Here is a 27,877-nt window from a genome sequence, read left to right as displayed (position 1 = left end):
GGTGGGCAATGGAAACTCTCTAATTGTTGAAGGGTTAGTTAACAACTTGGAAGTATTGATTCAACGACATGCACTTCAATTATTAGCTTATTTTTTGCCTGTTGCTGGTGCTGATTTAGTTCTTGGAGCAGTTTGGCTAGCCATTCTTTGTCCCCACATCTTTGATTACAGCATACTAACACTAAAATTTTACTTGGGCAAGCAAATTGTGACCTTTCATGGTGAAAAATCAACAATAGCCAGTTCTGCATAGTTCAATCACTTTAGAAGGATGTACCATACTAATGTTATTGCTAAACTCTTTACATTACAAGTTGAACCTCCAGTTTGCTCACAAGATGATTGGTTGGATTTACCTGTAGGCATAGGGCCTGAATTGGCCATTTTGCTACACACATACAAACAAGTCTTTGCTATTCCTCAAGGTCTACCTACCAGTGGATCTCAAAACCATGTTATTCCATTGATGCCTGGCACAGAACCTGTGAAAGTGAGGCCTTATAGATATCCCTATAGCTAGAAGCTGTAAATTGAAAAAATGATCCAGGATATGTTGGATGAGGGTCTTATTGTTCCAAGCACCAGTTCATTTTCTTCTCCAATAATTTTGGTCAAGAAAAACATAGTACATGGAGGTTATGTACAGACTACATGGCTTTGAATGTCATCACTATTAAGCATAGCTTTCCCATTCTTACTGTGGACGAGTAAATTGATGAATTACATAGAGCAAGTTATTTCTCTAAGCTGGATCTCTAGTCAGGATATCATCAAATACTGATCAAAGAGAAGGATAGACATAAAACAGCCTTCAGAACTCACCAAGGCTACTATGAATGGTTGGTAATGTCATTTGTAACACTTTAAATTTAATTTCAATTAAATAATATTTTTTTTTTTTATTTTTTTTACAATTTCAAATAACCAAATTTTCATAAGATATTTCGAAATAAGAGAATGGTTACAAATTAATATCAAATAACTGCTACAGGACTAGTTCAATTACAACATTTTCAAAATAAAATATAAGTCCTATAGCAATCTATCTGTCCCTTCACTGAGTCTGGTGTTGATCGACTTGATTACCTGAAAAATGAATGTAAGGGTGAGTACTCTACACTACTCAAAACACAACAAGCATAGAGTCTCAACTTGCCTCTATTTTACTCAAAGTAAACATAAATAACATTTCATACATTTCAATTTAACTTGACACCAATGCACTCATAGCACCAATCAATCATGCACACTCGCGCGCGCCGGTTACTCCCATCTCACGGATACCATGTGGGCAGTCACGGGTCGCTCAGTAAAGGTAGTGGTCAAAGGTCTTGTTAGGAAGAGAGTGTGTGGCCCGTGGTGCACCCGTTCCACAATCGATGTTACCACCACTCTCTCCTCCCCAAGGTATTTCTACCGTCCTCATCTTCCACACTCCCAGTGTATCACTGAACCATTCACAACACATTATAATGGTGCTACACGCCTCATTCACATACATTTCATTCACACAATCAATATTCATGCTTGCATACGACACACAGCCTATATTCAATGCACATTACACGGCACATAGCCCACATTTTGTCCATAATATACGGCACATAACCTTCATTTATTCACAGTACCATTAATTCACCAATCAATGGCATCCCATCACACACAATCACCCCCACGGGGCCTAACTATTCCAGCACACATCACATTGCACACCAATTTCCATCAAACACAAAATTTCTACTCCCTATCTCAGCCACATTGTATTAATCAACAAAACACACAAGAATTGCAACATATTGAAATAGAGTAGAGTCTCCCCTTATCTTGGATTGAAGACCCTCACTCGAACTCAACCTCAGACGTGCTCCCCACATATATCTCAGCCTAAACACATGGAGAAACTCCATGAAAATCTCAAAAATCACCAAAAACAGAGAAAAAAGAGGAAAAACAAAAACCCTAACCATTTAAAACTCACCTCCAAGCGTTCCTCACACGGATTCAACCTTCAATCTAGCTTTCGAATGACTTTAGAGGCAATTTAATCGGTGAAAAGGGGTCTGGGAATGAGAGGATCCAAGGAACTTCGAAGGGAATGGGAGAAATAATCTTCTCCGAACCTTAACTCCTTTTAAATCCTTTCTGGTCGCGACACTCTCGCTATAGCGAGATATTCTCGCTGCAACGAAGGGACCTCGCTGCAGCGACACGCCCTCATGATGCAACAAAAAACTCAAAGAAATCTGTACTCTGGTTTCTGCAAAATCTCGCTGCAGCGAGACCTTTTCGCTACAGCGAGATTGCACCCAGAAATGCATCCCAAATTGTCGCTCTGTCGCTACAGCGAGACATATCTCGCTGCAGCGAGACATCTCTCGCTGCAGCGAGAAGGTGATAGTTTCGGTCCTTTCTCCCACGAGAACAACCCAGTATTACACCCTTAACCTATTTTGAGCATTAGAAAATCCAATCCAATCATATATACACATCACCATTTAACATTTACTACGCACTCATAATAACAGTATCTATAAAGTAGACAACTTCTTAAATTAGTTAATTACAGATAATATACATGAGAAATTTTAAAAGGATAATACTTCAATAATTATTGGTATATGTACAACCCTAATATCGTAAAATATAAAAATATTGTTTAAATAAAATTGTAAAGTTAATGTAAAAAAAAATCCAGAAGCATACTTTTTTCAAGATATAAATGTTAAAGTAGATAGTGTGGTACTGACACTTACAATTTTGATAAAAATAAATTAAAAATAATATGTTAAAGTGAACTTTATTTAGGATCTTTATTTAAAGTTAACTATATATATTTTTTTTAATTTTATTTCTTTTTATTGAATCTTCTTTTTGTTTGAAAGTATATAACAACTTGAAACACCTTTATAGTTTTAAATATGAATTTTGAAAGAATACAATGGGGTGTTAGTGTATAATGGAACATGTAGTAAGTATATAGTATTTACAATTTAACTGGTTCTTTGCAAATTTTAATGATATTTCATTGCCTAGTAGGCCTTCATAGCATTTAATGTGATTACTCGTGCTTATGATCCCCGTTGACAATGAAAATTTTGCATATTATTTTTAACCTGCTTTTGTTTGAAGTAAATTATATTTTACTTTAGGTAATGACAAGTATTCAAGTGTCTTATTGGATTATAAAACCACTAAATAAATGTACTTTGATATCACTGTAAAATTACTATATTAATAAACTTTATTTTTATAATCTTGCAAGAAATTGAAGACCTTGATTTCAATGCAAAGTCTAGTGCTGACTTGCTAGTCATAAATAATATTATTGGTATAATAGGAAAAGATATGTACAGAGTATCGGTTACATCTTATTATTAGTATTACGACGTATTATTGATTAATATATACTTTAAATATATATAATAAAAATTAATTTTTAATATTTTTCTTAGTATATAATTTTTATAATGAAAACTAATTCACCTCGCACACATGTGAAACATCAGTCGACCAATTTAATTAATTGTGATTGTAAACTTTTAATATTTAGACTCTGAAGCATGAGTACGCGAAATCTGTGAGAGTATTGGTATATATCCGAAAATATTTATAAAAAAAAATGAGTACATTGTGAGTACAAATTGGGTACATTTCTGGTACACGTATCCATTAAAACAATGTCATTTTTTGGTCATTTAAAAAAAATTCAGGTTTTAATATTCTATTTTTTGGTTTCTCCTTCATTCATTTTGTCCCTTAAAGCTCAAGCCCTTATATGAGAAAACTACAACGTTAGTAAAGATCTCCACCCAAGGGCACCTCAGTTCTTTCTCTCTCAATCTGAACCGGTTTATTCTGGTACTCATCATGGTATTTTTCTTGCTTTTGGGTGTTGGGATAGTACTCATCTTCATCATTCTCTCATTTGATTTTGTTTCTCCTACTGTCGTAACTGTTGTTTATTTTTGCTATTAAGCCTACGGCTTTGGTCGTGACTCTTGTGGTACTGCTCGGATTGTGGTTAATCATCCTAATTGCATGCAAGCTAGGCTTAGTGATATTATACCATTCCATCACGACTCACGACTACCTCCTACCCTCCCTCAGTAAGAACATCAATATCAATCAGCAAAAGTTAAATATGCATAAAGTTTGGGCAATTTCAGTTGGGCCCATACACATCCCATGCCAAAATAATTTCATAAGATTTTGTGTCAATTCTTTCACTAACTCATCCCTTGCCATGTTATATTCCACACCCATTTGCAATACATACATATACACACACACACACACATATATACATATATATATATATTTTTTTTTTTTTTATTTTTTTTTTTCCAATAACATCTTGGAGTTCAAACATACAAATCAGATTTTAATTAAATGGATTGTTTTTTACCTTAGCAACAATGGTAATGTTGAGAGTAATTTTTTCAAATGGCTTTACACTGCTCTCAACAATAGAAAGATGTATTTTGAAGAAGGGTCAGTACTATAAACAAGATGTCCTTTCGTTTCTCACAAAGGATTCTAATAAGTAGTTCCTTCTTGTATATAGAGAGAGATTTGAATATCTTTATTTGAAATATTTATAAAACAAATATTGTTGTTTCTACCGTAAGTTGTCTTGTTTCCCCTCATATTAATGATACTATTAAATATCATTGCAATCTTTTGTCTTTTTTACCGTTGCATTATTTATTTATTTATTTTACCATGAACTCTTCTATTCACGTTATCATGCGGTTTTCTTATTATTAAATTTAATTTATTAATCATAACAAAAAAAATTTGAGGCATTTAATTTGGTAAAAAGTTTTATGCAATTTTTCTTATTATTAAATTTACCTTTGGATGCTTATTGTGTGATTGAATGGTTAGGTTGATTTGTCAAAATGTCTTCTTCACACCATTCTAGTAGTGGGTCTGCAAATTTCTCTTCCAATCCTTCCATATCCAATACTAGATGGAAATGCAATTATTGCAATGCAATTTACAATGGTTCTTACTCTAGAGTTAAGAATCATTTGTTGAGGGAAAAGGGACACGGTGTAGCAATTTGTACAAAAGTGTCAAATGAGTGTATTGAAGAAATGAAACAAGTTGAGAGAATGGCCATTGAGAAAGCTAAACCTGTGCAAGTGCCTTTACTTACCATAACAACAACTTTGAATCCACTTTGGATGGGAGCAAGAGAAGAAAAGGAGGACCATTGGAAAAGGGCGTTTAACAATGAGGCTAGAAATCACTTGACTTGTGAAATTGCAAGAATCACTATTAGAAAAGCGCCATTTACACAGATATTACAGACGAATTTTTATCAGTCTGTAATATAGACAGATTTACATACAGATTTATGGTTTTTTTTTTTTTGTAATTTCTGAAAAATTCGTCTGTAGTTTGTCCGCCTTTTGGCGCGAAAAAATATATATAGGAATTACAAACGGATTTTTCTGTCTGTAATTTGAAAATGGGAGGAAAATTTAGAGCGGGAATTACAGACGGATTTTTTCGTCTGTAAATATGACCCTGTTTAACCGACTTTTCATGTGGCTATTTACAGACAGATTTTTTTGTCTGTAAATGGAATTGCTAATTTACAGATGGAAAAATCCGTCTGTAAATGGACCTTTAAAATGCACCGTTTCATTAAACCATTTACAGATGAATTTTCTCGTCTGTAATGTCTGAAACCCATAAAAATGTGCCTCCCCCTTCCCCTTCATCATTTTTCATAAATCTTTCTCTCTCACCTCTCTCTGTCTCTCTCTTTAGGAGCTCAGTTTTTGGCCTTTGTGAGTGATTGGAGCATCTGTTTGAAAGATAATTTGCATCATTGTGTTCCTGGTATGATACTCTAACTTTTAATCGGTTTAGTTTTTTTATTTTTGATGTATTTTAGAGACTTAAAATTTCTAATATAGAGTTGTAGGATTGGAGATTATATGACTGGAGGAAGGGCGCAGAGGTCCTTCTCCAAACCTAATTATTGTCTGTTGTGGGATTGTTTGTGTTTGTGGAGTTTGTAGAATATGCATGTTGTGAAGTTACAAGGGGATGTGCTCTAGAACGATTTAGGATTGTAATGTGTATGTTTTTTATGCATTGATTAATAGATTGTTATATAATATATAAATTATGTGTAAAGAAAATTTAAATTTTTGTATTAAGTACGTGTAAACAAATGTAAGGAAATATTAATATTAATATAAAAAAATGAAACAATTTTTTTTAAAATTTCATAAATGAATTACAGACGAATTTTTCTGTCTGTAATTTACAGACAGATTTTTCCATCTATAATTACAAATAGATTTTTCTGTCTATAAATTACAGACAGATTTTTCTGTTTATAAATTATAGATGGATTTTTTGGTCTGTAAATTACAGACGGATTTTTAAATTTGTCTGTATTTATTTACCGACGCGCATATTACAGATGAACCGAAGCCGTCTGTAATACTAAAATCAGTCTGTAATAATAAAAAAATTTGTCTGTAAATCCGTCTATATTTTCAGGTTTTCTAGTAGTGAATGTTTTATTCAACCGGTTTGGTATTCAATATTGCTCGTAATCCATATTTTGTTAGTTCCTACACATTTGCTGCTAACACTCAAATCTCAGGTTTTCTTCCACCAGGTTACAATACTATAAGAACTTCACTCTTACAAAAGGAAATGGCCAACATAGTAAAGTTACTCCAACCTATCAAAGACACTTGGCCAGAAAAAAGGTGTGAGCATAGTTAGTGATGGTTGGACTGATGCACAAAGAAGACCACTAATTAACTTCATGGTAGCATGTGATTTTGATCCTATGTTTTTAAAAGCAATTGATGGAACTGGTAAATACAAGGACAAGAATTATATAGCAAACCTCATTCTATCTATCATTGATGAAGTTGGAGCATAAAATGTTGTCCAAATAATCACAGATAATGCACCAGTTTGCAAAGCTACTGGATCTATTGTGGAATATGTGCATCCTTACATTTTTTGGACACCTTATGTTGTGCACACTAAATCTTGCACTCAAAGGTATTTGTTCTCCTAAAAACACACCAGCTAATGAGGTTGCTTATAATGAGTGTAGTTAGATCTCTCAACTTGCTGATGATGCATACTTCATAAGAAATTTCATTATGAATCATTTTATGAGACTTGCCATGTTCAATCAATTTAATAATTTAAAATTGCTTGCCATTGTTGAGACTCAATCTGCATCAACTATTATCATGCTTAAAAGGTTGAGAACCCTTAAGCATGGTCTTCAAACTATGGTGATTAGTGAGCAATGATCTCATTATAAAGAAGATGTTGTCCCAAGAGCTACCTTTGTGAAAGAAACAATACTAAATGACAGTTTTTGGGATAAGATTGATTATATCTTGAGCTTCAGGAACCCTATATATAAGATGCTTCGTTCTTGTGATACCGATGAACCAACTCTTCATTTGGTTTATGAAAAATGGGATGCCATGATCGAGCACCACTAATTGATAGGTGGACTAAAAGTAACACACCACTTCATTGCTTGGCTTATTCACTAAATCTTAGGTAAAGTTAATTAATTTGCAAGTTTTAATTTATTTTACTTGTTGGGTTATAGTGAACTAACTTTAAGTTATTGATAGGTATTATTGTAGGCAATGGCTTGATGAAGCACCAAATCGAGTACCTCCACACAGGGATAATGAGATTTGTGTAGAGAGAAACAAATGTTTGAGAAGCTACTTTTTGTATCCAAAGGAAATATTAGAGGCAACCCAAGAGTTTGTTAAATTCTCAAGTGGTGGAGAAAAGATTGGTCAATTTGATTGTTTACAAGATAGGCAGAACTTGAAGCCAAAAGAATGGTGGGTCATGTGTGGTGCTGCACTTCCTAAACATCAAACCATTGCCTTAAAGGTCCTTTCACAGTCATCCTCTTTTTGTTGTTGTGAGCGAAATTAGAGCACCTATACTTTCATTCATTCCATGAAAAGAAATAGGCTCAACCCTAAGAAGGCTGAAGATTTAGTTTTTATACATACAAATCTTCGATTACTCTCAAGAAAGAGTAGGAATTATTATAAGGGTGAGACCAAAATATGGGATGTTGGTAGTGATGAATGGGATCCATTTGCAGGAGCTAGTTTTCTTGAAGTTGCTACTCTTTCCCTTGATGAACTAGACTTAGAGACAATGCTTTTTACTGATGATGGAGAAGGGAATTATAAGATTGACACTATTAGAGTATAAATGTTTAGCCTTTTTGTTATTGATTATAGAACAATTTATAAATTTGTGTTTTTATTAGAATCTTATTTGTTGAACAATGTGATTCACTTTATGTTATATCATTTTGAATGAATTGTTAGACAATTTTATGTTATTTAATTATGTTTATATTAAATTTTATTTATTTATTTATATTATATATAGACGTACCTGTATCCTAGTTTTTAAAAAATTAGCGTATCCGGATACTCATATCCATACCGATATGGATACCGCACCCATATCCATGCAACTTAGTATTTAGATGTGATAAAAAAAAATTGACAGAAATAGTTTTTTCTTTCCTTTTCTTTTTCTGTACAAACCCACCACATAATGGAAATACAAAGTGGTCACGACAAAACAAATCTGTATCCAGCTACGTTGCATGTTCTGTCAAAATATTCAAAAGTTTTATAATTTATTTTTACTTTTAGTTCTCATCATATTTAAAATAGAACGCTAACATTTTTTTATTTATTTTAATATATTACATTGGTCGCATCAGTTTTTAAAGTGATTTGTGTTAGAAAACACTCATGTGATAAACTTTTATGAGTTTTAATTTTGATTCGGTATAAAGATTTTATATTCTCAACTAATTTAAATAATAACTTTTAAAATGATTATTATAAATATTAATTTTAAAGGATATCATAATTTATGATTCGATACTATATAATTTGTTTTTACACAGATATTATATTGTAAATTGATTCAAGTTTTAAAGTTTAATATTCACTTAAATTGTTGCACAACTCATAAATTGCCTTGTATTAGCGACTAAAGCCTCAAATTTTCATGCAGTATAATACAATATTTTATAAATTTCAAGGAATCACATTAAAAAGTATTTTAAGTAGGAAACTAAAATTCTGTATAAAAAAATTAAGGATTTCAAAATAATAAAACTACATTATTAATAAAGAGATGAAGTTGTACCAACAAAGTTTGAAAATTAAATATATCTATGTTTATGGTGAAAATTAATAGAATGTAAACAAATAAATTCAAGATTAATTTAGGGACTGAATTTTAGGTCTTCTTAAATTCTTTTAAGTATGTTTTTAAGTGTAATGTCCAAATTGACGTTATAAAGCAAGTAATTAAGTAGAAATATTACAACGGTGAAACAGTAATGCACTAATAGTAAAAGGGATTACAGAAATGTACTGAATAATAATGAAATTGCATAAATAGAAACTTAAAACAAACTGGAAATGGAATGCAAAAATATAAATGTGCAAGAAAATAATCTACGACTCCTATGAACAATAACAGTTGTGTCTTCTGGTAGTTGGTGTATGCTCGGTGCAGAATTTCATAGTATTTATAGATAGATGAACCACAACTGCTCCTCCTTTTTTGCAGGCTCTTTCTCAGTAACTGTCTTCTATGCGTGCTTCTTCTCAACCGTTGTCGCCCCATAATCATTCATGGTCATGCCTTTTCCATAACTGCATGCTACCCACAATCATTTCTTTGTGTCCATGATCTCTGACCTTCAAATGGTATTAACTGCTGGTAACCGTTCCTTTGAAAGTGGCTTCAGACCTTATAATTTTCGTCATGTTTCCTCCCCTCTTGGACTTCATCTTGTATCTTAGCCTTAGAATAAATTTTTTTGTTATGTTTTGACAATTTCGAAGAATCTTGTCAAAAACTCTCAAATTGCACTGAGATAAGAAGATCGTTTGTATGTGTTCTGGTATTGCAAGAGACCGTCTTTCTTGGCAAAATATACTCCCCTTTTTTCTTGTTCTGTTTTCAGTTCAGTGATTTTTATTGTAATAAGAGCTCATTTCTTGAGCTTTCTTCATTAGTTCAATCATAAATACAGTTCCTATAATTGACTAAGAAGGTTGTTCATAGCGTTGAAACTAAATGGGATCACTCTCTTACTACATGTCACTAAGATACAAATAACCATTGATTGTCTAACAATTCATCTCAAACTTGCATTTATCATGCAAATTCATATCACAGCAGCCAGAATAACAGTAAATCTGATTTTGTCTCCGAACTCACAATTTTTAATGTAAGGAAACATCAAAGAATCATCATATAAAAATTTTATCTCCCTAATTCTCTAGTTGTTCTCTAGATAAAAATTGATCATGCAGAATAAAGATAAATAAAGTGTTTTTGAAGGATATAATAATACTAATGTTTCTTTCATCGGCACTTTTCAACCATTGCAGTTAAACTAGTAGAATCTGAATGACGGGAGCACTACGAGCAAAGGAACCCAAACCGAGATCAGAAACGATGTACATTGCAAAGAGAAAATGTTAAAAGAACAAGAAGCATCATTGGGGAAAAAATAAACAAGGTTTGCTGGGAAGATAGATGCCTTGAAAGAGAGGAAGCATGAGAAGGCATTGAGTCGGATACTCTGTTGGGTTTGGAACATAAGGAAAACAAGGACTTGATCTAAGAACTTGATCGACCATTGCTGCGACCTCTGTTTGACGCAAACCTACCATCACCACGTCCAAGAATGGCAACAACGTATCCCCAAAGCAAGAAACGAGTCGATAGAACACAGAGCAAGAAATGAGTTAAGAATTTTGTCTTGTCAAGTTTGACATGTAACGACTAAGATGCAGAGATCAATTCTTGCATGAAACCCATAGATCGTGCTGAGAAAGAAAAAAGCTCTACGATACCCCTTAATCATACGAAAATATCAGAAAGGAAGTTTTTATGAAATTAAGGAGAAACTGAATTGAATTGAAATAATTCTCAACTAAAAATACCATTTTGAGTTTATCTTTTAGTTTGTTATCCAAACATTTGATATATTTTACGGGGTTGCTGGGTTGGGTACTTATTCCCGCCAATACTGAGGAATATTAATTTTTTAATGTAAGATATATTAATTTTTGCTAACTAATTACTATAATAATTCTAATATTATTTTAAAATTTTGTATCAATTAACTTTTTTCAGTATTTTAAAGTGTATTTCAATAAAATCAAATTATTACTTATTTAAAATTGGACAACAGCATATATTATATAATTTACTTTATTTATATTACAACATATTATATAAAAAAATTATGATGAGTATATTTCACAATGTTATTATATATATATAGAAAAGCACAGATGAAAGTGCCTTTTTATTTTGTAAATGAATTAAAGTGGCTTCATTACTTAAAAATTTGGAATTGATAAGAAATTGGTTGATGTGGATAATATTTGTCTCATCACTATAGAAAAATATGAAGCAAGAATTTAGTTTTGCATTCATTCCCTTGCTTTTCTTTCAAACTGTGGAAAACTCTTAAGATTTTGCATCATTTCAACTCAATTTTTATGATGAGAGTTGCTTAATTAGTTTTTTTTTTTTTGGTTATTTATTTTAAATATTTTATAACTTTTTAGTGAGTTGTCAAAAATGGATATAAGCAGAAATGCATGCACGACCAAGATATGTGCAAAAAAGTGAGATAATTAAACTCTCCTCAAGTCTTATTATAAACTCAGTGGTGTCTCAGTTAGTCTTGATCTTGAGAGGATTTAAAATTAGAAGAAGGAAGTAAGTGACAAAATAACATAGTGCCTAGGGTCCTTTCTATCCTCTGGACTTATGTGATGGAAATGGGAGATTTGGTCTCTCATGTCATGGGTAACCTAACTAAGAATAAGAGAGTGGTGAGTGTCCCACTAAGAAAGTGGAAGTGCCTATTTCTTTTTCTATTTGCATATCCTGAAATGTGAATAAGATGAGAGATACCTCTACACAATTTGCCAGATTGTATTCGTATGGACATAATGGTCCTTGTATGTATTTACATGCATGGGAATGCAATTCATATACTTAGATGGTCATATAATAATTTAGAAAGTATTCTCGCAAGTTTAGAGGTATATGTTAATGATACTTCATCTCTTCAAGGAAAATTAGTTAAAGACACATACAACGATACTTTGTTTCAGGACTAAAGATACAAAAGAAAATAAAGTATTGGGAGATTTTGACATTCAAGAAATCGTGGAAGGTATAGGGACTGTGAGAAGGACAAAAAGTCGTTGTTTTGCTTGATTGTAGAGCATCTCAAAATTTTATTTTCAGAAAATAAGTGAAAGAGAAGCAACTAAAGGTGGAGGAAAAATCTCCCAACTTCATAGAAGTAGGTCATGGACATCAAGTAAGATGGCAAGAGTATGCAAGCTGCTTAGAAATAGTTAATAATTTGGTGAGATACAAGAGCATCCATGTTATTGGTTTTTAGAGTGTTAGAAATTTTGAGAAAGCAAGATATTTCTTTCTTGGTTACTGTTGGACGACAAAGTGAGCTTTGGGTAAGGTAGAATTTTGACATAAAAGGAAATGACGAAGCTTTGGTAATTTTAAAATTGATTAGGATGTGACTTAGGCTTCTCCTTTTACGTTTAATGCTTTAGAAATTAATAAGCAAGGCTCGAATACCACAAATTTGGAGTTTGAGTTTACTAAAATATTTGCACGAAAAGAAGTGGAGTGTTTAAACAAGTGTGAGGCAAAATTACAAGAGAAATTAAAGAAGCAGTTATCCTTGAGATGTGGTGAAAAGTATGGCCTGAAGCATTTTTGCAAGAATAAACAATATTTAGTAATATTGATGAAAAATGTTGAAATTATGTAATTATATTAATATTATAAATAGAAAAATTAATATCTTTGTAATTATATATCAATAGTTTCTATTATAAATTTATGTTCAGGTGTGTAGTTAAAACACTTATTCTTCTCACGTTTCTTGTTCACATTTCTCAACATGGTATCAAAAGCCTAACGAGGAAGAAACCTTAATCTATCCTTTACCTGTGGGCCAGCTGCTCATAAGTTTTGTTTTTTTTTAGAATTTGTGTGTCTCTAGTTTTTGAATTTTTTTTTACCAACACTATTCACTCAGGCAACTTTTCCAACCGCCACTGCTCATACCACCAGCGACTTTTCTAGTCACACTGTTCATACCGCTGATGAATTTTTTGACTGCCACTGTTTATACTGCCGGTCACTTTTCCGGCAACTACTGTTCAAACTGCCGAAGACTTTTCTGGCATGCTTTTTTTTTTTTAACCAGTTTTCTCTCCTTCTCTAGCATTATCTCCGATTGCCGCTTGTTTTGTTGCAGTGGTCGTAGGTTGTTGTACTCTAATATGTCCTTTATTATATGATCCAAGTTACAAATCCCTGAATTTTTATATTTTTTGGCTTGTTTGGTACTTTTTACACTGCACCATGGCCGCCTTTACCCCTTCCTACATCAAAATTCAGCAACCACCAACACATGCTCTTTCACTCACATATAGTGACTTTCTTCAATGGTTTGAGGAATGTCAGGCCTCTGGTCCCACTGCTTCTGTTGTGCACACAAGTAATTATTTTGTTGGTGTTTCTCCTTCTTCTTCCCTTAGACCATGGGTCCTTGATTCTAGGGCACTAACCACATCACTGGTACTAAATCTCTTTTTTCTACTATTTCTACATCTGATTATTTACCCTCTATCACAATGACTACCCTTTTCCCTCCCTCTCTATTGATAATGTTCTTTATGTTCCTGGATCCCTTTTTAACTTACTTTTTATTAGTCATCTCACTCGTTCAGGGAGGATAATTGGCACCAAATGTGAGTCTCGCGGTCTCTACCATTTAAATGTTTATGCTCATGCTGGTTTGGTCATTAATTCACCTCTTCTTATTCATGCCCAATTAGGACATACTAGTTCAACCAAGTTACAACGCCTAGTACTAAGTCTTTCCAAGTTATCTACTTTGTCCTGTGAGTCGTGTCAATTAGAAAAACATACTTGTCGTTCTTTTACTAGTCGTGTCCATCGTCATTCTACTTCTCCCTTTTCTTTAGTTCATATTGATGTGTGGGGTCCAACTCCCACTATATCTACTTTAGGTTTAAAATATTTTATTACTTTTATTGATGATTATCCTAGACGTACCTGGTTATTTTTAATAAAAAAATTGTTTCAAGTTATTTTCTATTTTAAAAACTTTCTTTTTTGAAATTAAAATTTAATTTGGTGTTCCAATTCATACTTTACAAAGTGATAATGCTCATGAGTACTTATCTAATCAATTTCAAAATTTTATGGCTTCAATAGTATCCTTCATCAGATCTTTTATACCCATACTTCACAACAAGATGGGGTTACTGAACAAAAAAATAGACATCTTATTGAAATTGCTCATACTCTATTATGTTATAGTCAAGTTTCTCATTGTTTTTGAAGTGATGTTGTTTTTACTGTGTGTTACCTTATTAATAAAATGTCACCCTCAATTCTTGAAAATCAAGTCCCTCACTCTATTTTATACCCTCACAAGCCCCTTCACCCTTTTACACCCTTGTGTCTTTGGGTCCACCTATTTTGTTCATGACCTTAATCTCGGGCTTGATAAACTTATCACGCTTTCACAAATGCATTTTTCTAGGTTACACTAGGTCTCAAAAAGATTAAGTGTTACTCTCTAGCTCTTCGTCGCTATTTAGTTTTGGCTAATGTCACCTTTTTTGAATATGTTCCTTTCTTTACATCTAATCCTCCTACTTTAGTCTTTGAATCTCCTCCTTTCCCTCCTCTAGCTTCTATGCCTTTCTATTTGTTCCACCAGAACCATCTCATGTTTTCGTTGCACCACCTCCTTTGTGCCCTTTGCAGGTATATCACTATCGCCAGCCCCTCTCTATACTGCCAATGTCTGTTGGTTCGACTTCTAACTCACTAATGGTACCACTTACCATCTCCCATCCTGGCTTGCCTCCTAAGACTGAACTTCCTTTTGCTCTTTGTAAAGGTATACACTCTACTTGTAATCCCTCTCCTCATTATGTTTCTGAGTTATCATCAGTTGTCCTCTTATCATTATATTTGTTTGTCCTCCTTGTCCTTTGTTTCTATTCCTCAGTCTACAGGTGATGCTCTCTCACATCGCGATTGGAAACAAGCAAAGATTGATGAGACGTGTGCTATTCAAAATAGTGGTCCATGACACCTTGTTCCTAATAGTAAGATTGATCGGCTTAAGGCCCATTTGGTGGCCAAAGGTTGTACACAAATGTTTGGTTTGGACTACAGTGACACTTTCTCCCTAATAGCCAAAATAACATTTGTCCAGCTAATCATATCTATGGCTGTTATTTGTCATTGGCCTCTTTTTCACCTTGATATTAAGAATGCTTTCCTTCATGGTGATCTTAAAGAAAAAGTCTATATAGAGCAACCTCTTAGATTTGTTGCTCATGCAAGAATTGGTAGAAGGTATTGGTACTGTTAAAATGACATAAGGTGATATTGTTGCTTGATTATAGAGCTTCTCACAATATTATTTACAAGAAATTAGTGGAAAAGAAACAACTAAAGGTAGAGGAAACACCTCCCTACGTGGTGGAGGTAGGTCATGGACACCAAGTGAGATGTTAGGGAGTGTGGAAGCTGTTTAGAAATTACTATTGATTTGTTGGGATATAGGAGTATCCTTATTATTGGTTTTAGGAAAGTGTTAGAAATTTTAGAAAAGTTAGATGTCTCTTTCTCAGCAAATTTTGGTCAACAAAGTAAGCTTTGGGAAAGGTAGAATTTGGACGTGAAATGGAATTACCAAGCATTGGTGATTTTGAAAATGATTAGGACGTGATTAAGGCTTGTCTTTGTACATTTAATGCCTTTGGAAATTAACAAGAAAGGCTCAAGTATCGCAAATTCATGGGTTTGAGTTTACAATACCAATGGAACAAAAAGAAGTAGAAAGTTTAAACACCTCGCAGAATAGTTTATGCTTTAGATGTGATGGAAAGTATGGGCTTGAGCTTATTTGCAAGAATACACAGTATTTAGTAGTATTCATGTAAAATACAGGGGCAAGCAACATGAAAGAAGAAGATAAAAATGAACTTGAAGGAATAAGTTAACAACTTTGCAATTGTTGATGTGCACTAACAAGGTTGGATTGACATCTAAGAAATCATGAAAAGGTATAGGTACTATTAGAAGGAAAAAAGGTGGTTGTTTTTGCTTCACTATAGATTTTCTCACAATTTTATTTCTAGAGAATTAGTGAGAGAGAAGCAAATAAAGGTGGAAGAAACACCTCCCTACTTCGTAGAGGTCATGGACATCAAGTGAGATGTCAGCGAGTGTGGAAGGTACTTAAAAATTGTTAACAATTTGGTGGGATATAGGATTATCCTTAATATTGGATTTAGGAAAGTGTTAGAAATCTGGGAAAGTGATATGACTCTTTCTCAGCTAATGTTGGTCAACAAAGTGAGCCTTGGAAAAAGTAAAATGTGGACACGAAAAGAAATGATCAAGCTTCGGCAATTTTGAAATTTATTTGAATGTGATTTATGCTTTCCCATTTTATGTTTAATGTCTTTGAAAATTGATAAGGCTCAAATGCTACAAACTCAGGTGTTTGAGTTTACAACAGCAGTGGAACTAAAGGAAGAAATGGAGAGTTTAAATGCAGATTACAAGAGAAATTAAAGAAGCGGTTATGTTTTAAATGTCATGAAATGTATAGGCTAGACCATGTTTGCAAGAATAAATATTCAAAAATGTAGATGGAAAATATCGAGGCAGGCAACATGCGAGAAGAAGATACATATTAACTTGAAGGAACAAGGGTTTTTAACAACTTTGCAATTCTCAATATGCACCGTGGGTTTGATTGACATCCCAAAAATTGTGAAAACTTTGGAGACTGTTAGAATGACATAAGGTGGTTGTGTTACTTGATAGTTGACAATTTTACTTCTAAGATATTAGTGGAAGAGAAGCACTTGAGGAGGGAGGAAACACCTCCCTGCATCGTGGAGGGAGGTGTTTAGAAATTGTTAATAATTTCATTGGGTATAGGAAATCATAATTATTGAATTTTAGGAAAATGTTAGGAATTTTGAGTAAGTGAGATGATTCTTTCCTGGCAACTGTTGGACAAAAAAGTAAGCCTTGGGAAAGGTAAAATGTGGACATGAACAAGAATGACCAAGCTTTGACAATTTTGAAATTGATTAGAACAATATTTAGGCTTGTTCTTTAACCTTTAATGTCTTTGGAAATTAATAAGAAAGATTCACGTACCCAAAATTTAAGGGTTTGAGTCTTTTACAACAGTAGAAGCAACGAAACAATTGAGATGTTAGGGAGTGTGCAAGCTACTTACAAATTGTTAATAGTTTGGTAGGGTATAGGAATATCCTTATTATTAGATTTAGGAAAGTGTTAGGAATTTTGGGAAAGTGTGATGACTCATTCTTAGCTAATATTGGTCGACAAAATGAGCTTTGAGAAAGGTAGAATTTTGAAGTGAAAATGAATGTTAGAGCTTTAACAATTTTGAAACTAATTAGAACATGATCTAGGCTTATCTTTTTACATTTAATGCCCTTTGGAAATCAATAAGGAAGGCTCATGTACCACAAACTCATGGCTTTGAGTTTACAAAAGCAGTGGAGCCAAAGGAAGAAATGGAGGGTTTAAACGCCTTACTAAGGCAGAATTACAATAGAAATTAGAAAAAAGAAGTTATGCTTTAGATGTAATGAAAGGTATGAGTTAGAACATGTTTGCAAGAATAAACAATACCTAGTAATGTCAATGGATGGTATAGGGGCAAGCCACATAGAAGAAGACATAGATGAACTTGAAGGAAAAAGGGGTTTAACGACTTTGCAATTGTCAATGTGCACCATGGTTGGATTGACATGCATGATATAGTGAAAGGTATGGATACTATTAGAAGGACATTAGGTGATTGTGTTGCTTGATTGTGGAGCTTCTCACAATTTTATTTCTAAGAAATTAATGGAAGAGAAGAAATTGAGGGTGGAGAAAACACCTTCCTACTTTGTGGAGGTGGGTAATGGACATCAAGTGAGATTTTAGGGAGTGTGTAAGGTTCTAACTTTATTAAAAATTTGGTGGGGTATAGAAGTGTAATTGTTATTGCCTTTAGAAGAGTATTAGGAAGTTTAGAAAAGTGAGATTTTTCCTTCTCGGCTAATGTTGGACGACAAAGTGAACTTTGAAGAAGGTAGAATTTGAACATGAAAAAGAATGACAAAGTTTTGACAATTTTGAAATTGGTTAGGGCATTAATAATGGAAAAGTATCCATTATTAATGTAATTTTCTAATAAATTATACCAGCAAATAAAAAATAAGTTTGAACTTGCATAAAAAAACTTTGAATTTTTTAAAAATTTAAATAGCTTTGAATATTTTAAATCTAATTCATATAAATTTATTACTTACGTAAAACTAAATTAAATTTGATATTCTAAATTAACAACTTTATTGTAGTTAACAGTATTTTTTTTTAATGAATAAAAGGAAGAAAAGTCTAAAGAAACTAGTAGTTACGTTTCAAAATAAATTGATCTAGAGACATCATTAAATAACAAGAAATAAAATTTAGGATAGAACGAAAAATTTCCAGGCCTTCCACTTGATTTTCATGATTTGCAAAGCCATCAGCTACCTTGTTGGATCCCTTGAGAATAATAACCTTGTTAAAGGAGGGTACAAGTTCTAGAATTTGAATTACTAATGTGTGGATGTCATGAAAAGCATGTGCTCCTTTACGTAAGGCTTTTATTGCATTAGCACTATCAGATTCCACCACCAACAAGTCATATCCTTCCCTAGCAGCTATCATAAGGCCTTGCTTGGTCCTCATAAGTTCAGAGAACAAGATCGACAATGGCTTCAACTGCATAGCAAAACCAACTAGGAACCTACCTTGATTATCTCTCATAATACCTCCACACCCTACTTGATTATTACTTTCTGAGAAAGACCCATCACAATTTAGCTTCACCCACCCTTCTATTGGTGGATACCATCTAGCTAGGGGTGCCATTGCCCATACTAATGGATCAAGGCAAGGCTTACACAGTCCCAAAACACCATATACTGAAATCCCTAGCGCTTGAAATCGTGCCACTATCGTACACTCTGGTATTGCATGGTTCTCGAAAACCACCTTACATCTATGTTAAATATTACATTATATTCAGTAACAAACTCATTAATTGAAATCTTACATTTTAAAAGTTTAATATTACTTTAATTAATATTTTATTATTTGAATTTATGTATTTAATACATTATATGTTATTTTTAAGAACTTTAAAAATGTTTTTAATAATTCTTCAGCTATTTTATAAAATAGGTATTAAATAAAAATATACATTCATATTATATATATATATATATATATATATAATTCTACAAATATAAAAAATATTCAATAATTAAAAGAGCTTTTAGACATGATAAAAATGATTTAGAATTATTTTACTTTTTGATATTATTACGTGTGGAGGCTAGCATGAGTTATCGAGATACTCAGGACTCAAATATTGAATTGGATACACTCTTCTTCCACAGCAAGCCATTATGGTAGAAATGCCACAGTTCAGAGAGCTAAGTCAATCATTTACTAGAAGGGACTAACTAGAGATATCATAGCACACATCAAGAAGTGTGCAACCTGCCAGAGGAGCAAATATGAGACCATAGCCTCTCCTAGTCTCTTTCAGCCTTTACCTCTACCTGATCACATATGGCAGCAATATAAATTTGAGATTTTCTTAATATTGAAAAAAAATAATCCCCAGTAACGGCACCAAAAACTTGTTCAGAAGGCAAGTGTACCCATCGATAAGTAATACATGGTTCTTAAATTAAGTTCTCGAAATATCGTCCCACAAGGATTATTTTCCAATTACTAATAATTTTCTAATTCAATTGTTTAAGCTTCAAAGATATGGAATTAATTAAGACAAGAATTTATAAAATTAATTCTAAAACTAAGAGTAAGGAATACAATGCACGTCTTGGTTAAACTTATCGGAGAGGAACCTAGGGCATATGGGTTTTCTTATTCAATCCTTTATGTTATTTTTCTGTTTAACTCTAAATTCAATTTCCTTGTAATTATCAATCATTCATACAAATACTATTAATACCCAATGGTCATGCAATATTAATATTCTTTTCTCTAAATTAACCGAGGTACGGTCGCCTAACGATATAGATCTACTTAATCCTTTGTCTCATTTTACCCTATAGATCTATTAATTAACCGAGGTACGGTCGCCTGACAATATAATTAATTAGGATTAAGAAAGAAGCGCAATAGGATAAAATCTAATCACAAAACGGAAATCAAATTTAAATTCAAATATCAAAATTTCATAAATTCATGAACAATAGTTTCTATAGCCCTAACTATGGACTTAATTACTCATGCTAAAGAAAAGAACTAAAATAATCATAAACAAAGTCATAATCAAAAGAAATAGCAAACTAAAGTGTGAAAAGTATTCCTGGTCTTCAAGTACAGTCGTTCAAAACTCTAAGTCTCACCAAGCATGTGTCAAGGATCTCGTGCAAGAGAAAGGAGATGAGAAGTGTATCGCAAAGCAAAGACTAGATGTCCAAAAAAAACGGCCCCCTTACGGTGCCTGAGATCTCCTTTTTAATAGGGTTTGAAAAATCCTAAAGACTCTTGATAATTGAGCTTCTCGCAGATGAGCACGGTCGTGCAAGGTCTTAAGCATGACCGTGCATGGGCTCAAAGCACCCCGTGCTTGTTGAAAGGGTCTGGGCGTGCTGACTGCTGCGAAACTCTAATCTTTCATCAATTTGGGCCCAAAATGCACCCAACATCCACTTGCGGCCCATTTATACCAAACTGCACAATTAATATATAAATTAGTGTAAAACCCAAATAAAATAAAGGTCAAATATGAATATATGGGCTGTAAAATAGGGTCAAATTACAGACTTATCAGTGGGGAAGCAAGTTATTTTCGTAGTTGTTGATAGATTAAGTAAAGCTGCACATTTCATTGGGTTATCCCACCCTTACCATGCATGTGATGTGGCACAAGCTTTCTTAGATAATATTTTTAAGCTCCATGGGTTCCTTGAAACAATTACCAGTGATAGAGATCTCATCTTCATCAGTAACTTTTGGCAAGAATTCATGCAGTTGCAAGGAGTGGAAACGCGCTTGTCTTCAACATACCATCTATAAACGGATGGGTACACTGAGGTAGTCAATCGATGTTTGGAGACATAATTAAGGTGCATGTGTTCAGACACACCAACACAGTAGTTCTATTGGCTTCTGTTAGCTAAATGGTGGTATAACACCACATATTATTCCTCCATAAAGACAACACCTTATGAGGTGGTCTATGGGCAACCACCGCCAGCATTCCTTCCATACCTACCTGGTGCATTCAAAAATGTTGTGATTGACAGAAGTTTGACTAAGAGAGAGGAAATGCTAAGGGTGCTTAAGTTTCATTTACAAAGAGCACAAGATCGAATGAAGCAAGTAGCAGACAAGCACATAAGAGATAGACAGCTCCGCATTGGTGACATGATATTTGTCAAACTTCATCCTTACAGACAGGTATCAATGGCAACTAGAAGCAATGCAAAACTAGCTCTGAAATACTTTGGTCCCTACAAAATAATTGACAAGATCGGGCAGGTCGCCTATAAGGTAGAACTCCAGCATATGCTAGGATCCACAGTGTCTTCCACGTTTCACAGCTAAAAAAGTATGTGGGAGACGCTTCCACTTTGACGAAACTACCAGATGAACCTGAAGCAATTCCATTGACACGTGAACCCAAGGATATTTTGGACCACATAACTGCCAAGAGACAAGGACTCGTTGTGACTAAGGTGTTAGTGAAATTGAAGAACCAGCTGCTAGAGGATGCAACTTGGGAGTATTACTATGACCTGAAGCAGAAGTGTCCTACGTTCAACCCTTGTGGTCAAGGATTATTTTAAAGGGAGGGTACTGATATGATGTAAACTTGCCTTATTAGTCATCTTTAAAATGAGTAAAAGATAGAGATTAAGTAAAGATAGTCGAGAGAGTTAGTTATAAGCGGTTGCTATATAATCTCTCTTTAAAAAAAAATAAAGTGTGTGATATAATTCCTTCATTTTTTCCAAATTTGTTTCTCCTCTTCCCTTCTTCAATAATACATTCATTCATATTCTCTTCTTTCTGTGGAATTCCTATTCTCTAACTTCTTCGAATTCTCATTGAATTGCTAGTTCTAAAGTGAATTCTCTGTGTTTTTTCTAGTTCAACAAAATATCTTTAGTTATTACCCCTATTCTGATCAAATCAAAATGATGATCTTTAAGATAATTGAAATGAGTATATGATGTTTTCAAATAGGAAACCCTTACATTTAAAAGTATAACAATCCAAAAGAAAAATAGTTATGCAAGTTTATGATAAATGTGAAAAACGAGCTTGTGTACTATTAAGGAGAGAAATAAAAAGGAATTGAAATAGAAGAAAGAGAAATTGAACAAAGCCAAAAGAGGATTAGGTAGATTTATTAGATCTTTTGCTTTGAATTTCTCTCTTCAAACTTTTATCAAGTGACCACAATCACTCAATTTATCGTTGAAATTTACATTAGAAACACAAAACAAAATCTTAAATATCTTTAAAAATAAATATAGAAGTGAATTTGAGAAAATATGATATAATTTCACATAAGTAATTATGTTTACTCTTAACCTTATAAAAAATTATGTTAAAAAATATTTTAAATATATAAGAAATTGAAATTTTTTATTTACAAAATTTAGTAAAATTAAATTTTAAACATTCAAATTTCTAAAATCTTTGATAACAAGTCATTTTAATAACTTATTTATCAGTCACTTCTTTTGCTAATTCTCGTAGCATTTACCGTTTTTACGTAATAAATCTTTAACATTTTCACTATTTTTAATAATAAAAAAAAATCAATGTCACCCGAAATTACTTGCGTGACCAAATTTAAATTTAAAATAAAAGGAAACAAGGATAAAAAAGGAAAATAATGAATTTGAAGGAAATGAATTTTGACCTCAAATCAATTGAGTACTGAATTCCTGCCTAAACCGACTAAATATGAATGCATGAAACTCGAAAAAGTGTCAAGATGATAGGAGTAGCCACGAGTTTTCATTTTCGTTTTCCGCTTTAGTGAAAGTCACATTAGTATCACTGTCAATTAATTTCCCTCTATTAATTAATTTGGTCCATTCGGAGTATCCAACGTTGGTGTTTGTTTCTTCTCATCACTTCCCATCGAAGGTGACCCACATCCCAATTTCTTTAGATCTTAAACTGTGCAGTTATATTTCTGTTTTTCTCATCATCAAAACACAAGCTTTTTCTCTGATTCATCGTTGTTTCTCTGTGGGTTTGGTTTGTGAGATTAGATGGAGGAAAGGAACCAATCGCGTTACGTGAAGCTAAGTAAGGATCAAGCACCTTTGGAAGATATCAAGCCTGGTGAATTGAATCAGCCAATTGAGGTTCCTCAGGTTTGGATTCCATTGTTTTGATTCATACCCACATTGCTCTTTCTTCAATTTGATCTGGTTTATGTTTAGTTTCTACAATAGGCACCATTGTTGGAGATAGATATTCATGAATGTGACGGAAACCTTGTTGAAGGGTCAATTCGAAAGCAACAGTGTCCCAATGTTGTTTGTGTTTTTGCAACATGGGTTTGGCCATTTAACAGTTTAAGCTTCTGATGCTGGGTATGATATTTTTTTGCGAACGATGCTTGTTTTTCAGGCCTAGATAAAGCAATGATGATTAGAATGTGAATTTGGGTGGTGAGATCAGATTGTAGATTGCTTGGTTGTTTGGACGAATATGTCCTATATAACCAGCTAACATCCTCTTCATCCATGATGCCTGCAATGTTGGATGTTGGTTAGACGATGGTCTTTAATGAGAAGAGGTTGAATTGGGACATCTGAAGTAAATGGGCATGATTCATGCTCACTGATTTGAGACTTTAGGTATCCATATGAAAAGCAAGTCAAAAACCTTAACTAAGATCTATAGAAACATCCGTCCAGTTAAAGAAATAGAGATAATCCCTTTTAAATGTGGTTTAAATTTGAAAATCTTCATGAATTGCTTCCCCTCACCCCCAGGTTTCTGCCTTAATTCTCTGCCTAAAATTGTCTCTTCCCTCCTATAGAGAATTTACTTTTGAAAAAAACTCTCTGTGGTCTTCTATTCCAATAGGGAGATTAGAGTTGTGATGATTGATAACTAAAGCTATGTAATTCTGATTGTTTTTATATCTGTCCCTCTCGTTTCTCTTTCAAACAAACTCTAGTACTTCATAGATAATCACTTAAAGGAATTAGTTTTTGTATTTCCATTTTGACATAATATTTTTTTTAAGACATAGTTCTTGATTTGTGAAGAAAGAAACTCAGAAACAAAACAATTAAGCCTATTTCACTAAGTGAGTTTGGTCTCAAGCCTAGGGGAGAAGGGTTGTGTTGTGTTTGAAAGTTTGCAGCCAATGTGCAACTTCATCAAACCTTTTGTAACATTGCTGGAGAAAGAAAAATGAAATTTTTAAAATATTGTGCTTGTGCTTCATTTGATTGAGTTTTTTATATAAGTTTGTAGACATCTATTTGCTTATGCTTTTATATCCTTTGCAGTTGGCTGTTCGCAAGTGCATCGAGTGTGGACAGCCATTACCTGAAAGCTATTCACCTCCTGCTGATGAACCTTGGATGACTGGGATCTTTGGATGTGCTGAAGATAGGGAAAATTGTAAGTTAATGCATAACCAAGCTGTTGAATTTTGCTAGAGTCAAGGTGTTATCTATTACCTATATCGGACTAGTCAATTGTCATGAAAGTTAGACTAATAATAATCTCGTTGAATTTGGGCTTTAAGCTTAACTCAACCCAAAAAGATAGCTCGTAAGGTGAAGATTGTTTTAACATTTATAAGCTTTTATTTAGCCACATTTATAATCAACGTGAGATTTCAATACACCCTCTCATGCTCAAAATTGGACATTTAGAGCATGAAAATTGTAATACTTTTTTCATTTTAATAAAGCATTGGATAAGCTGTGGGGCCAGGTAAGTTGTGCTAGGAAATCCACATGGCCAGGTTAATTGAACTAAAAAATTTGTGAGATTAGATTTTTTTTTCAGCCAAGGGTAGCCCCATATCAGATCTACAATAAACTCTAATACCATATTGAATTTGGGTTCTAAGCCTATCTCAACCCCAAAAGCTAACTTGTAAAGTGAGGATTGCTTTAACCTTTATAAGCTCTTGTTTAGCTATATTGATAATCGATGTGGGACTTCAACAAATCTAATGTCGTATGATTCCTATGACCATTAATCATTACTAGTAAAATCTCTTCATTTTTATTATCTTAAATTATGGTTAACCCTTCTCAGCACTAAAATATGGAGGATTTATTCGAATGGCTATGTTAGCATTATTCACAGTTGCAATGATTCAGCACAAAATTGCTTGATTTTTATTCTATTTCACCTTAATTGCAGGCTTGACAGGACTGTTTTGCCCTTGTGTATTATTTGGGCGCAACGTGGAAAGCTTGCATGAAGAAACTCCTTGGACAGGACCTTGCATTTGTCATGCCATTTTTGTAGAGGGTGGCTTTGCTTTGGCAGCTGCAACTGTAATCTTCAATGGTTTCATTGACCCAGGGACATCATTTATCATTTTTGAGGGTTTATTTTTCACTTGGTGGATGTGTGGCATTTATACCGGTCAGGTTCGGCAATCCTTACAGAAAAAGTATCACTTAAAGGTCTGTGTTGAATTGTTTCCACTTGGACTAGTTGTCAACTTTAAATTTGGAGTAGTATATATCAAATATTCCTCTATTTAGAAACATTGCTTCTCTTATGACAATGTGTAATGTAGAATTCATTAGATGAATTCTGTAGAGTCTTTTCTATTAGCAAACCTTGCCTCAGTGGACAAAATTATAAGATGGCGTAGGGTCTAACAATGCCTGCATGAACATGATTCTAGTGTTATTCTTGCCTCTTGGTAATTTTAATACTGATTATCAGCAAGCTTGGTGTCAACTGTCAACTGTCAACAATTTGGACCAACCATGCAGTTTGAGAAATGATGTTTCTTTTCTTACAGTATAGTTTTTACTAGTGATTGGTAAATTACAACCATTATTGTGACTCATGTTTGGAAATGACCTTTAGCCTGAAGCAATAAAACATTAGGTATTCCACTAAAACCTATCAAATTTACTTAAACCTATGTGTTATTATTAACACTTCATCAAATGCTGTATATACAAAGCATTTGTTTTATCTAGCAACATGTAAGTGTTTTTTCTCCTTTCTTTTATGGTTTACTGAGAACATAAACATTTTTTTTCTCCTTGTTTTCTCTTATTCTTGCAGAACTCACCTTGTGATCCATGTTGTGTACATTGCTGCATGCATTGGTGTGCCTTGTGTCAAGAGCACAGGGAGATGAAGGGAAGACTATCTGACAATGCTTTCCCAGAGATGACTGTTGTAAATGCTCCTCCGGTTCAAGAAATGAAGTCTACTGATGAGAAAGAAAATCCTGAAACCTCTTCTGCTAATGAGCATAGTGGTTTGGAATTGCAGGTTCTATAGGCTATTTCCATTGTTAATAAAGGAAAGAATGACATGTAATTTGGAATTTTGTTTCTTAGAGAATAACTTTATTCGACCTTTTGGGTTGACTTCCCTGTGTTACGTTGGACATGTAGATCACACATAGACATCACTCTATTGCTTTCAAGTGCCAACTAAATTCAATTCATTTTTTTCAAATATTTTTTCTTGGTTTCTTCAATTTTGTTTCCTTTTTACTTAATTACACTTTTAGTCTTCATACTTCAATTTATGTGTAATTTTAACTTTCTTTGATGTCATTCTCACATTCAGTTTTTAATAATTTTTCAATTCTTAAAATTAAGTTTTTCATTATAACTTTTGTTAAATAATTAATTTAAATATAAGAAATAAATGTATAAAATATTTGTAAAAGTTGACAAAGGGGATAAATTTATAAAAAATGTAAACACTCCTAAGTGACATTAATATGTAAAGCAGAGCAGAATGAAGCTATTTTTAAATTTTATTTAAATATTTTATATATCTTTTTTTATTACTTTATACAAACTAATATCTTATCACACTTTTGTTACATTTTTATTAATTATTTAATGAAATTTAGGATGAGGGGTTTAATTTTAAGGAATAAGAAAATACGAAGACTAATGAATTAAAGATCGGTTATCAAGAACTGTATGAGTTAATAGGCAGAGAACTTGGCATTAGCTTCTCCAAGTCGTCCTCATGTCTTGGTTTTTTATGTTGAACATAACACTCTTTTGTTATTTACACAAACTCCATGGCTGTTGTGTCGGCATTCTTACTATGTTTTTGTTATCACTTCTAATAGATACATTACTCTCACTCCATTGCATTAGTCCCAACTCTATAGATGCTGTTACATCATTATGAATTCGCTAAAATCTGGTGAGGATGTGAAGAATGTTTGTAAATATTTTCAAATTCAACTGACCTAGGTCATTGAAAGAATAGAAGAAAGAAAAGAATAGAGAAAACTTTCTTTAAAGAGTTGTTTGATACCAAATATTAACTCAAGAATCAAATCAAATGATACCAAGTGTCAAATTTAGTAAAATAATATTTTCACACACATATATATAATTTAATAATAGTT

General features: G+C 33.1%; 1 protein-coding gene across 1 annotated transcript; it reads left to right on the top strand.

Annotated features, from left to right (window-relative positions):
• Positions 1-23,356: 23,356 nt before the first annotated feature.
• LOC113847697 (cell number regulator 6-like) lies at positions 23,357-26,956 on the top strand. Its single transcript, XM_027476939.1, has 5 exons — positions 23,357-23,412; positions 23,541-23,645; positions 24,798-24,912; positions 25,669-25,937; positions 26,557-26,956. Exons 2-5 carry the CDS (start codon positions 23,541-23,543, stop codon positions 26,776-26,778), a joined length of 711 nt encoding a protein of 236 aa, XP_027332740.1. The 5' UTR covers positions 23,357-23,412; the 3' UTR covers positions 26,779-26,956.
• The last annotated feature ends 921 nt before the right edge of the window (positions 26,957-27,877 follow it).

This window comes from Abrus precatorius, unplaced genomic scaffold (assembly GCF_003935025.1).
Source record: "Abrus precatorius isolate BTA unplaced genomic scaffold, Abrus_2018 Scaffold8, whole genome shotgun sequence".
NCBI lineage: Eukaryota > Viridiplantae > Streptophyta > Magnoliopsida > Fabales > Fabaceae > Abrus > Abrus precatorius.
The sequence above is the reverse complement of the archived record's forward strand: the minus strand, read 5'-3'. Positions and strand labels throughout refer to the sequence as shown.

Bases quoted from the DNA above. Each gene is read 5' to 3' on its own strand.
- LOC113847697 (XM_027476939.1), top strand. From the start codon at position 23,541: ATGGAGGAAAGGAACCAATCGCGTTACGTGAAGCTAAGTAAGGATCAA. The intron at 23,646-24,797 runs GTTTGGATTCCA...TATCCTTTGCAG, and splicing joins AGCCAATTGAGGTTCCTCAG to TTGGCTGTTCGCAAGTGCAT. The intron at 25,938-26,556 runs GTCTGTGTTGAA...TTATTCTTGCAG, and splicing joins AGAAAAAGTATCACTTAAAG to AACTCACCTTGTGATCCATG.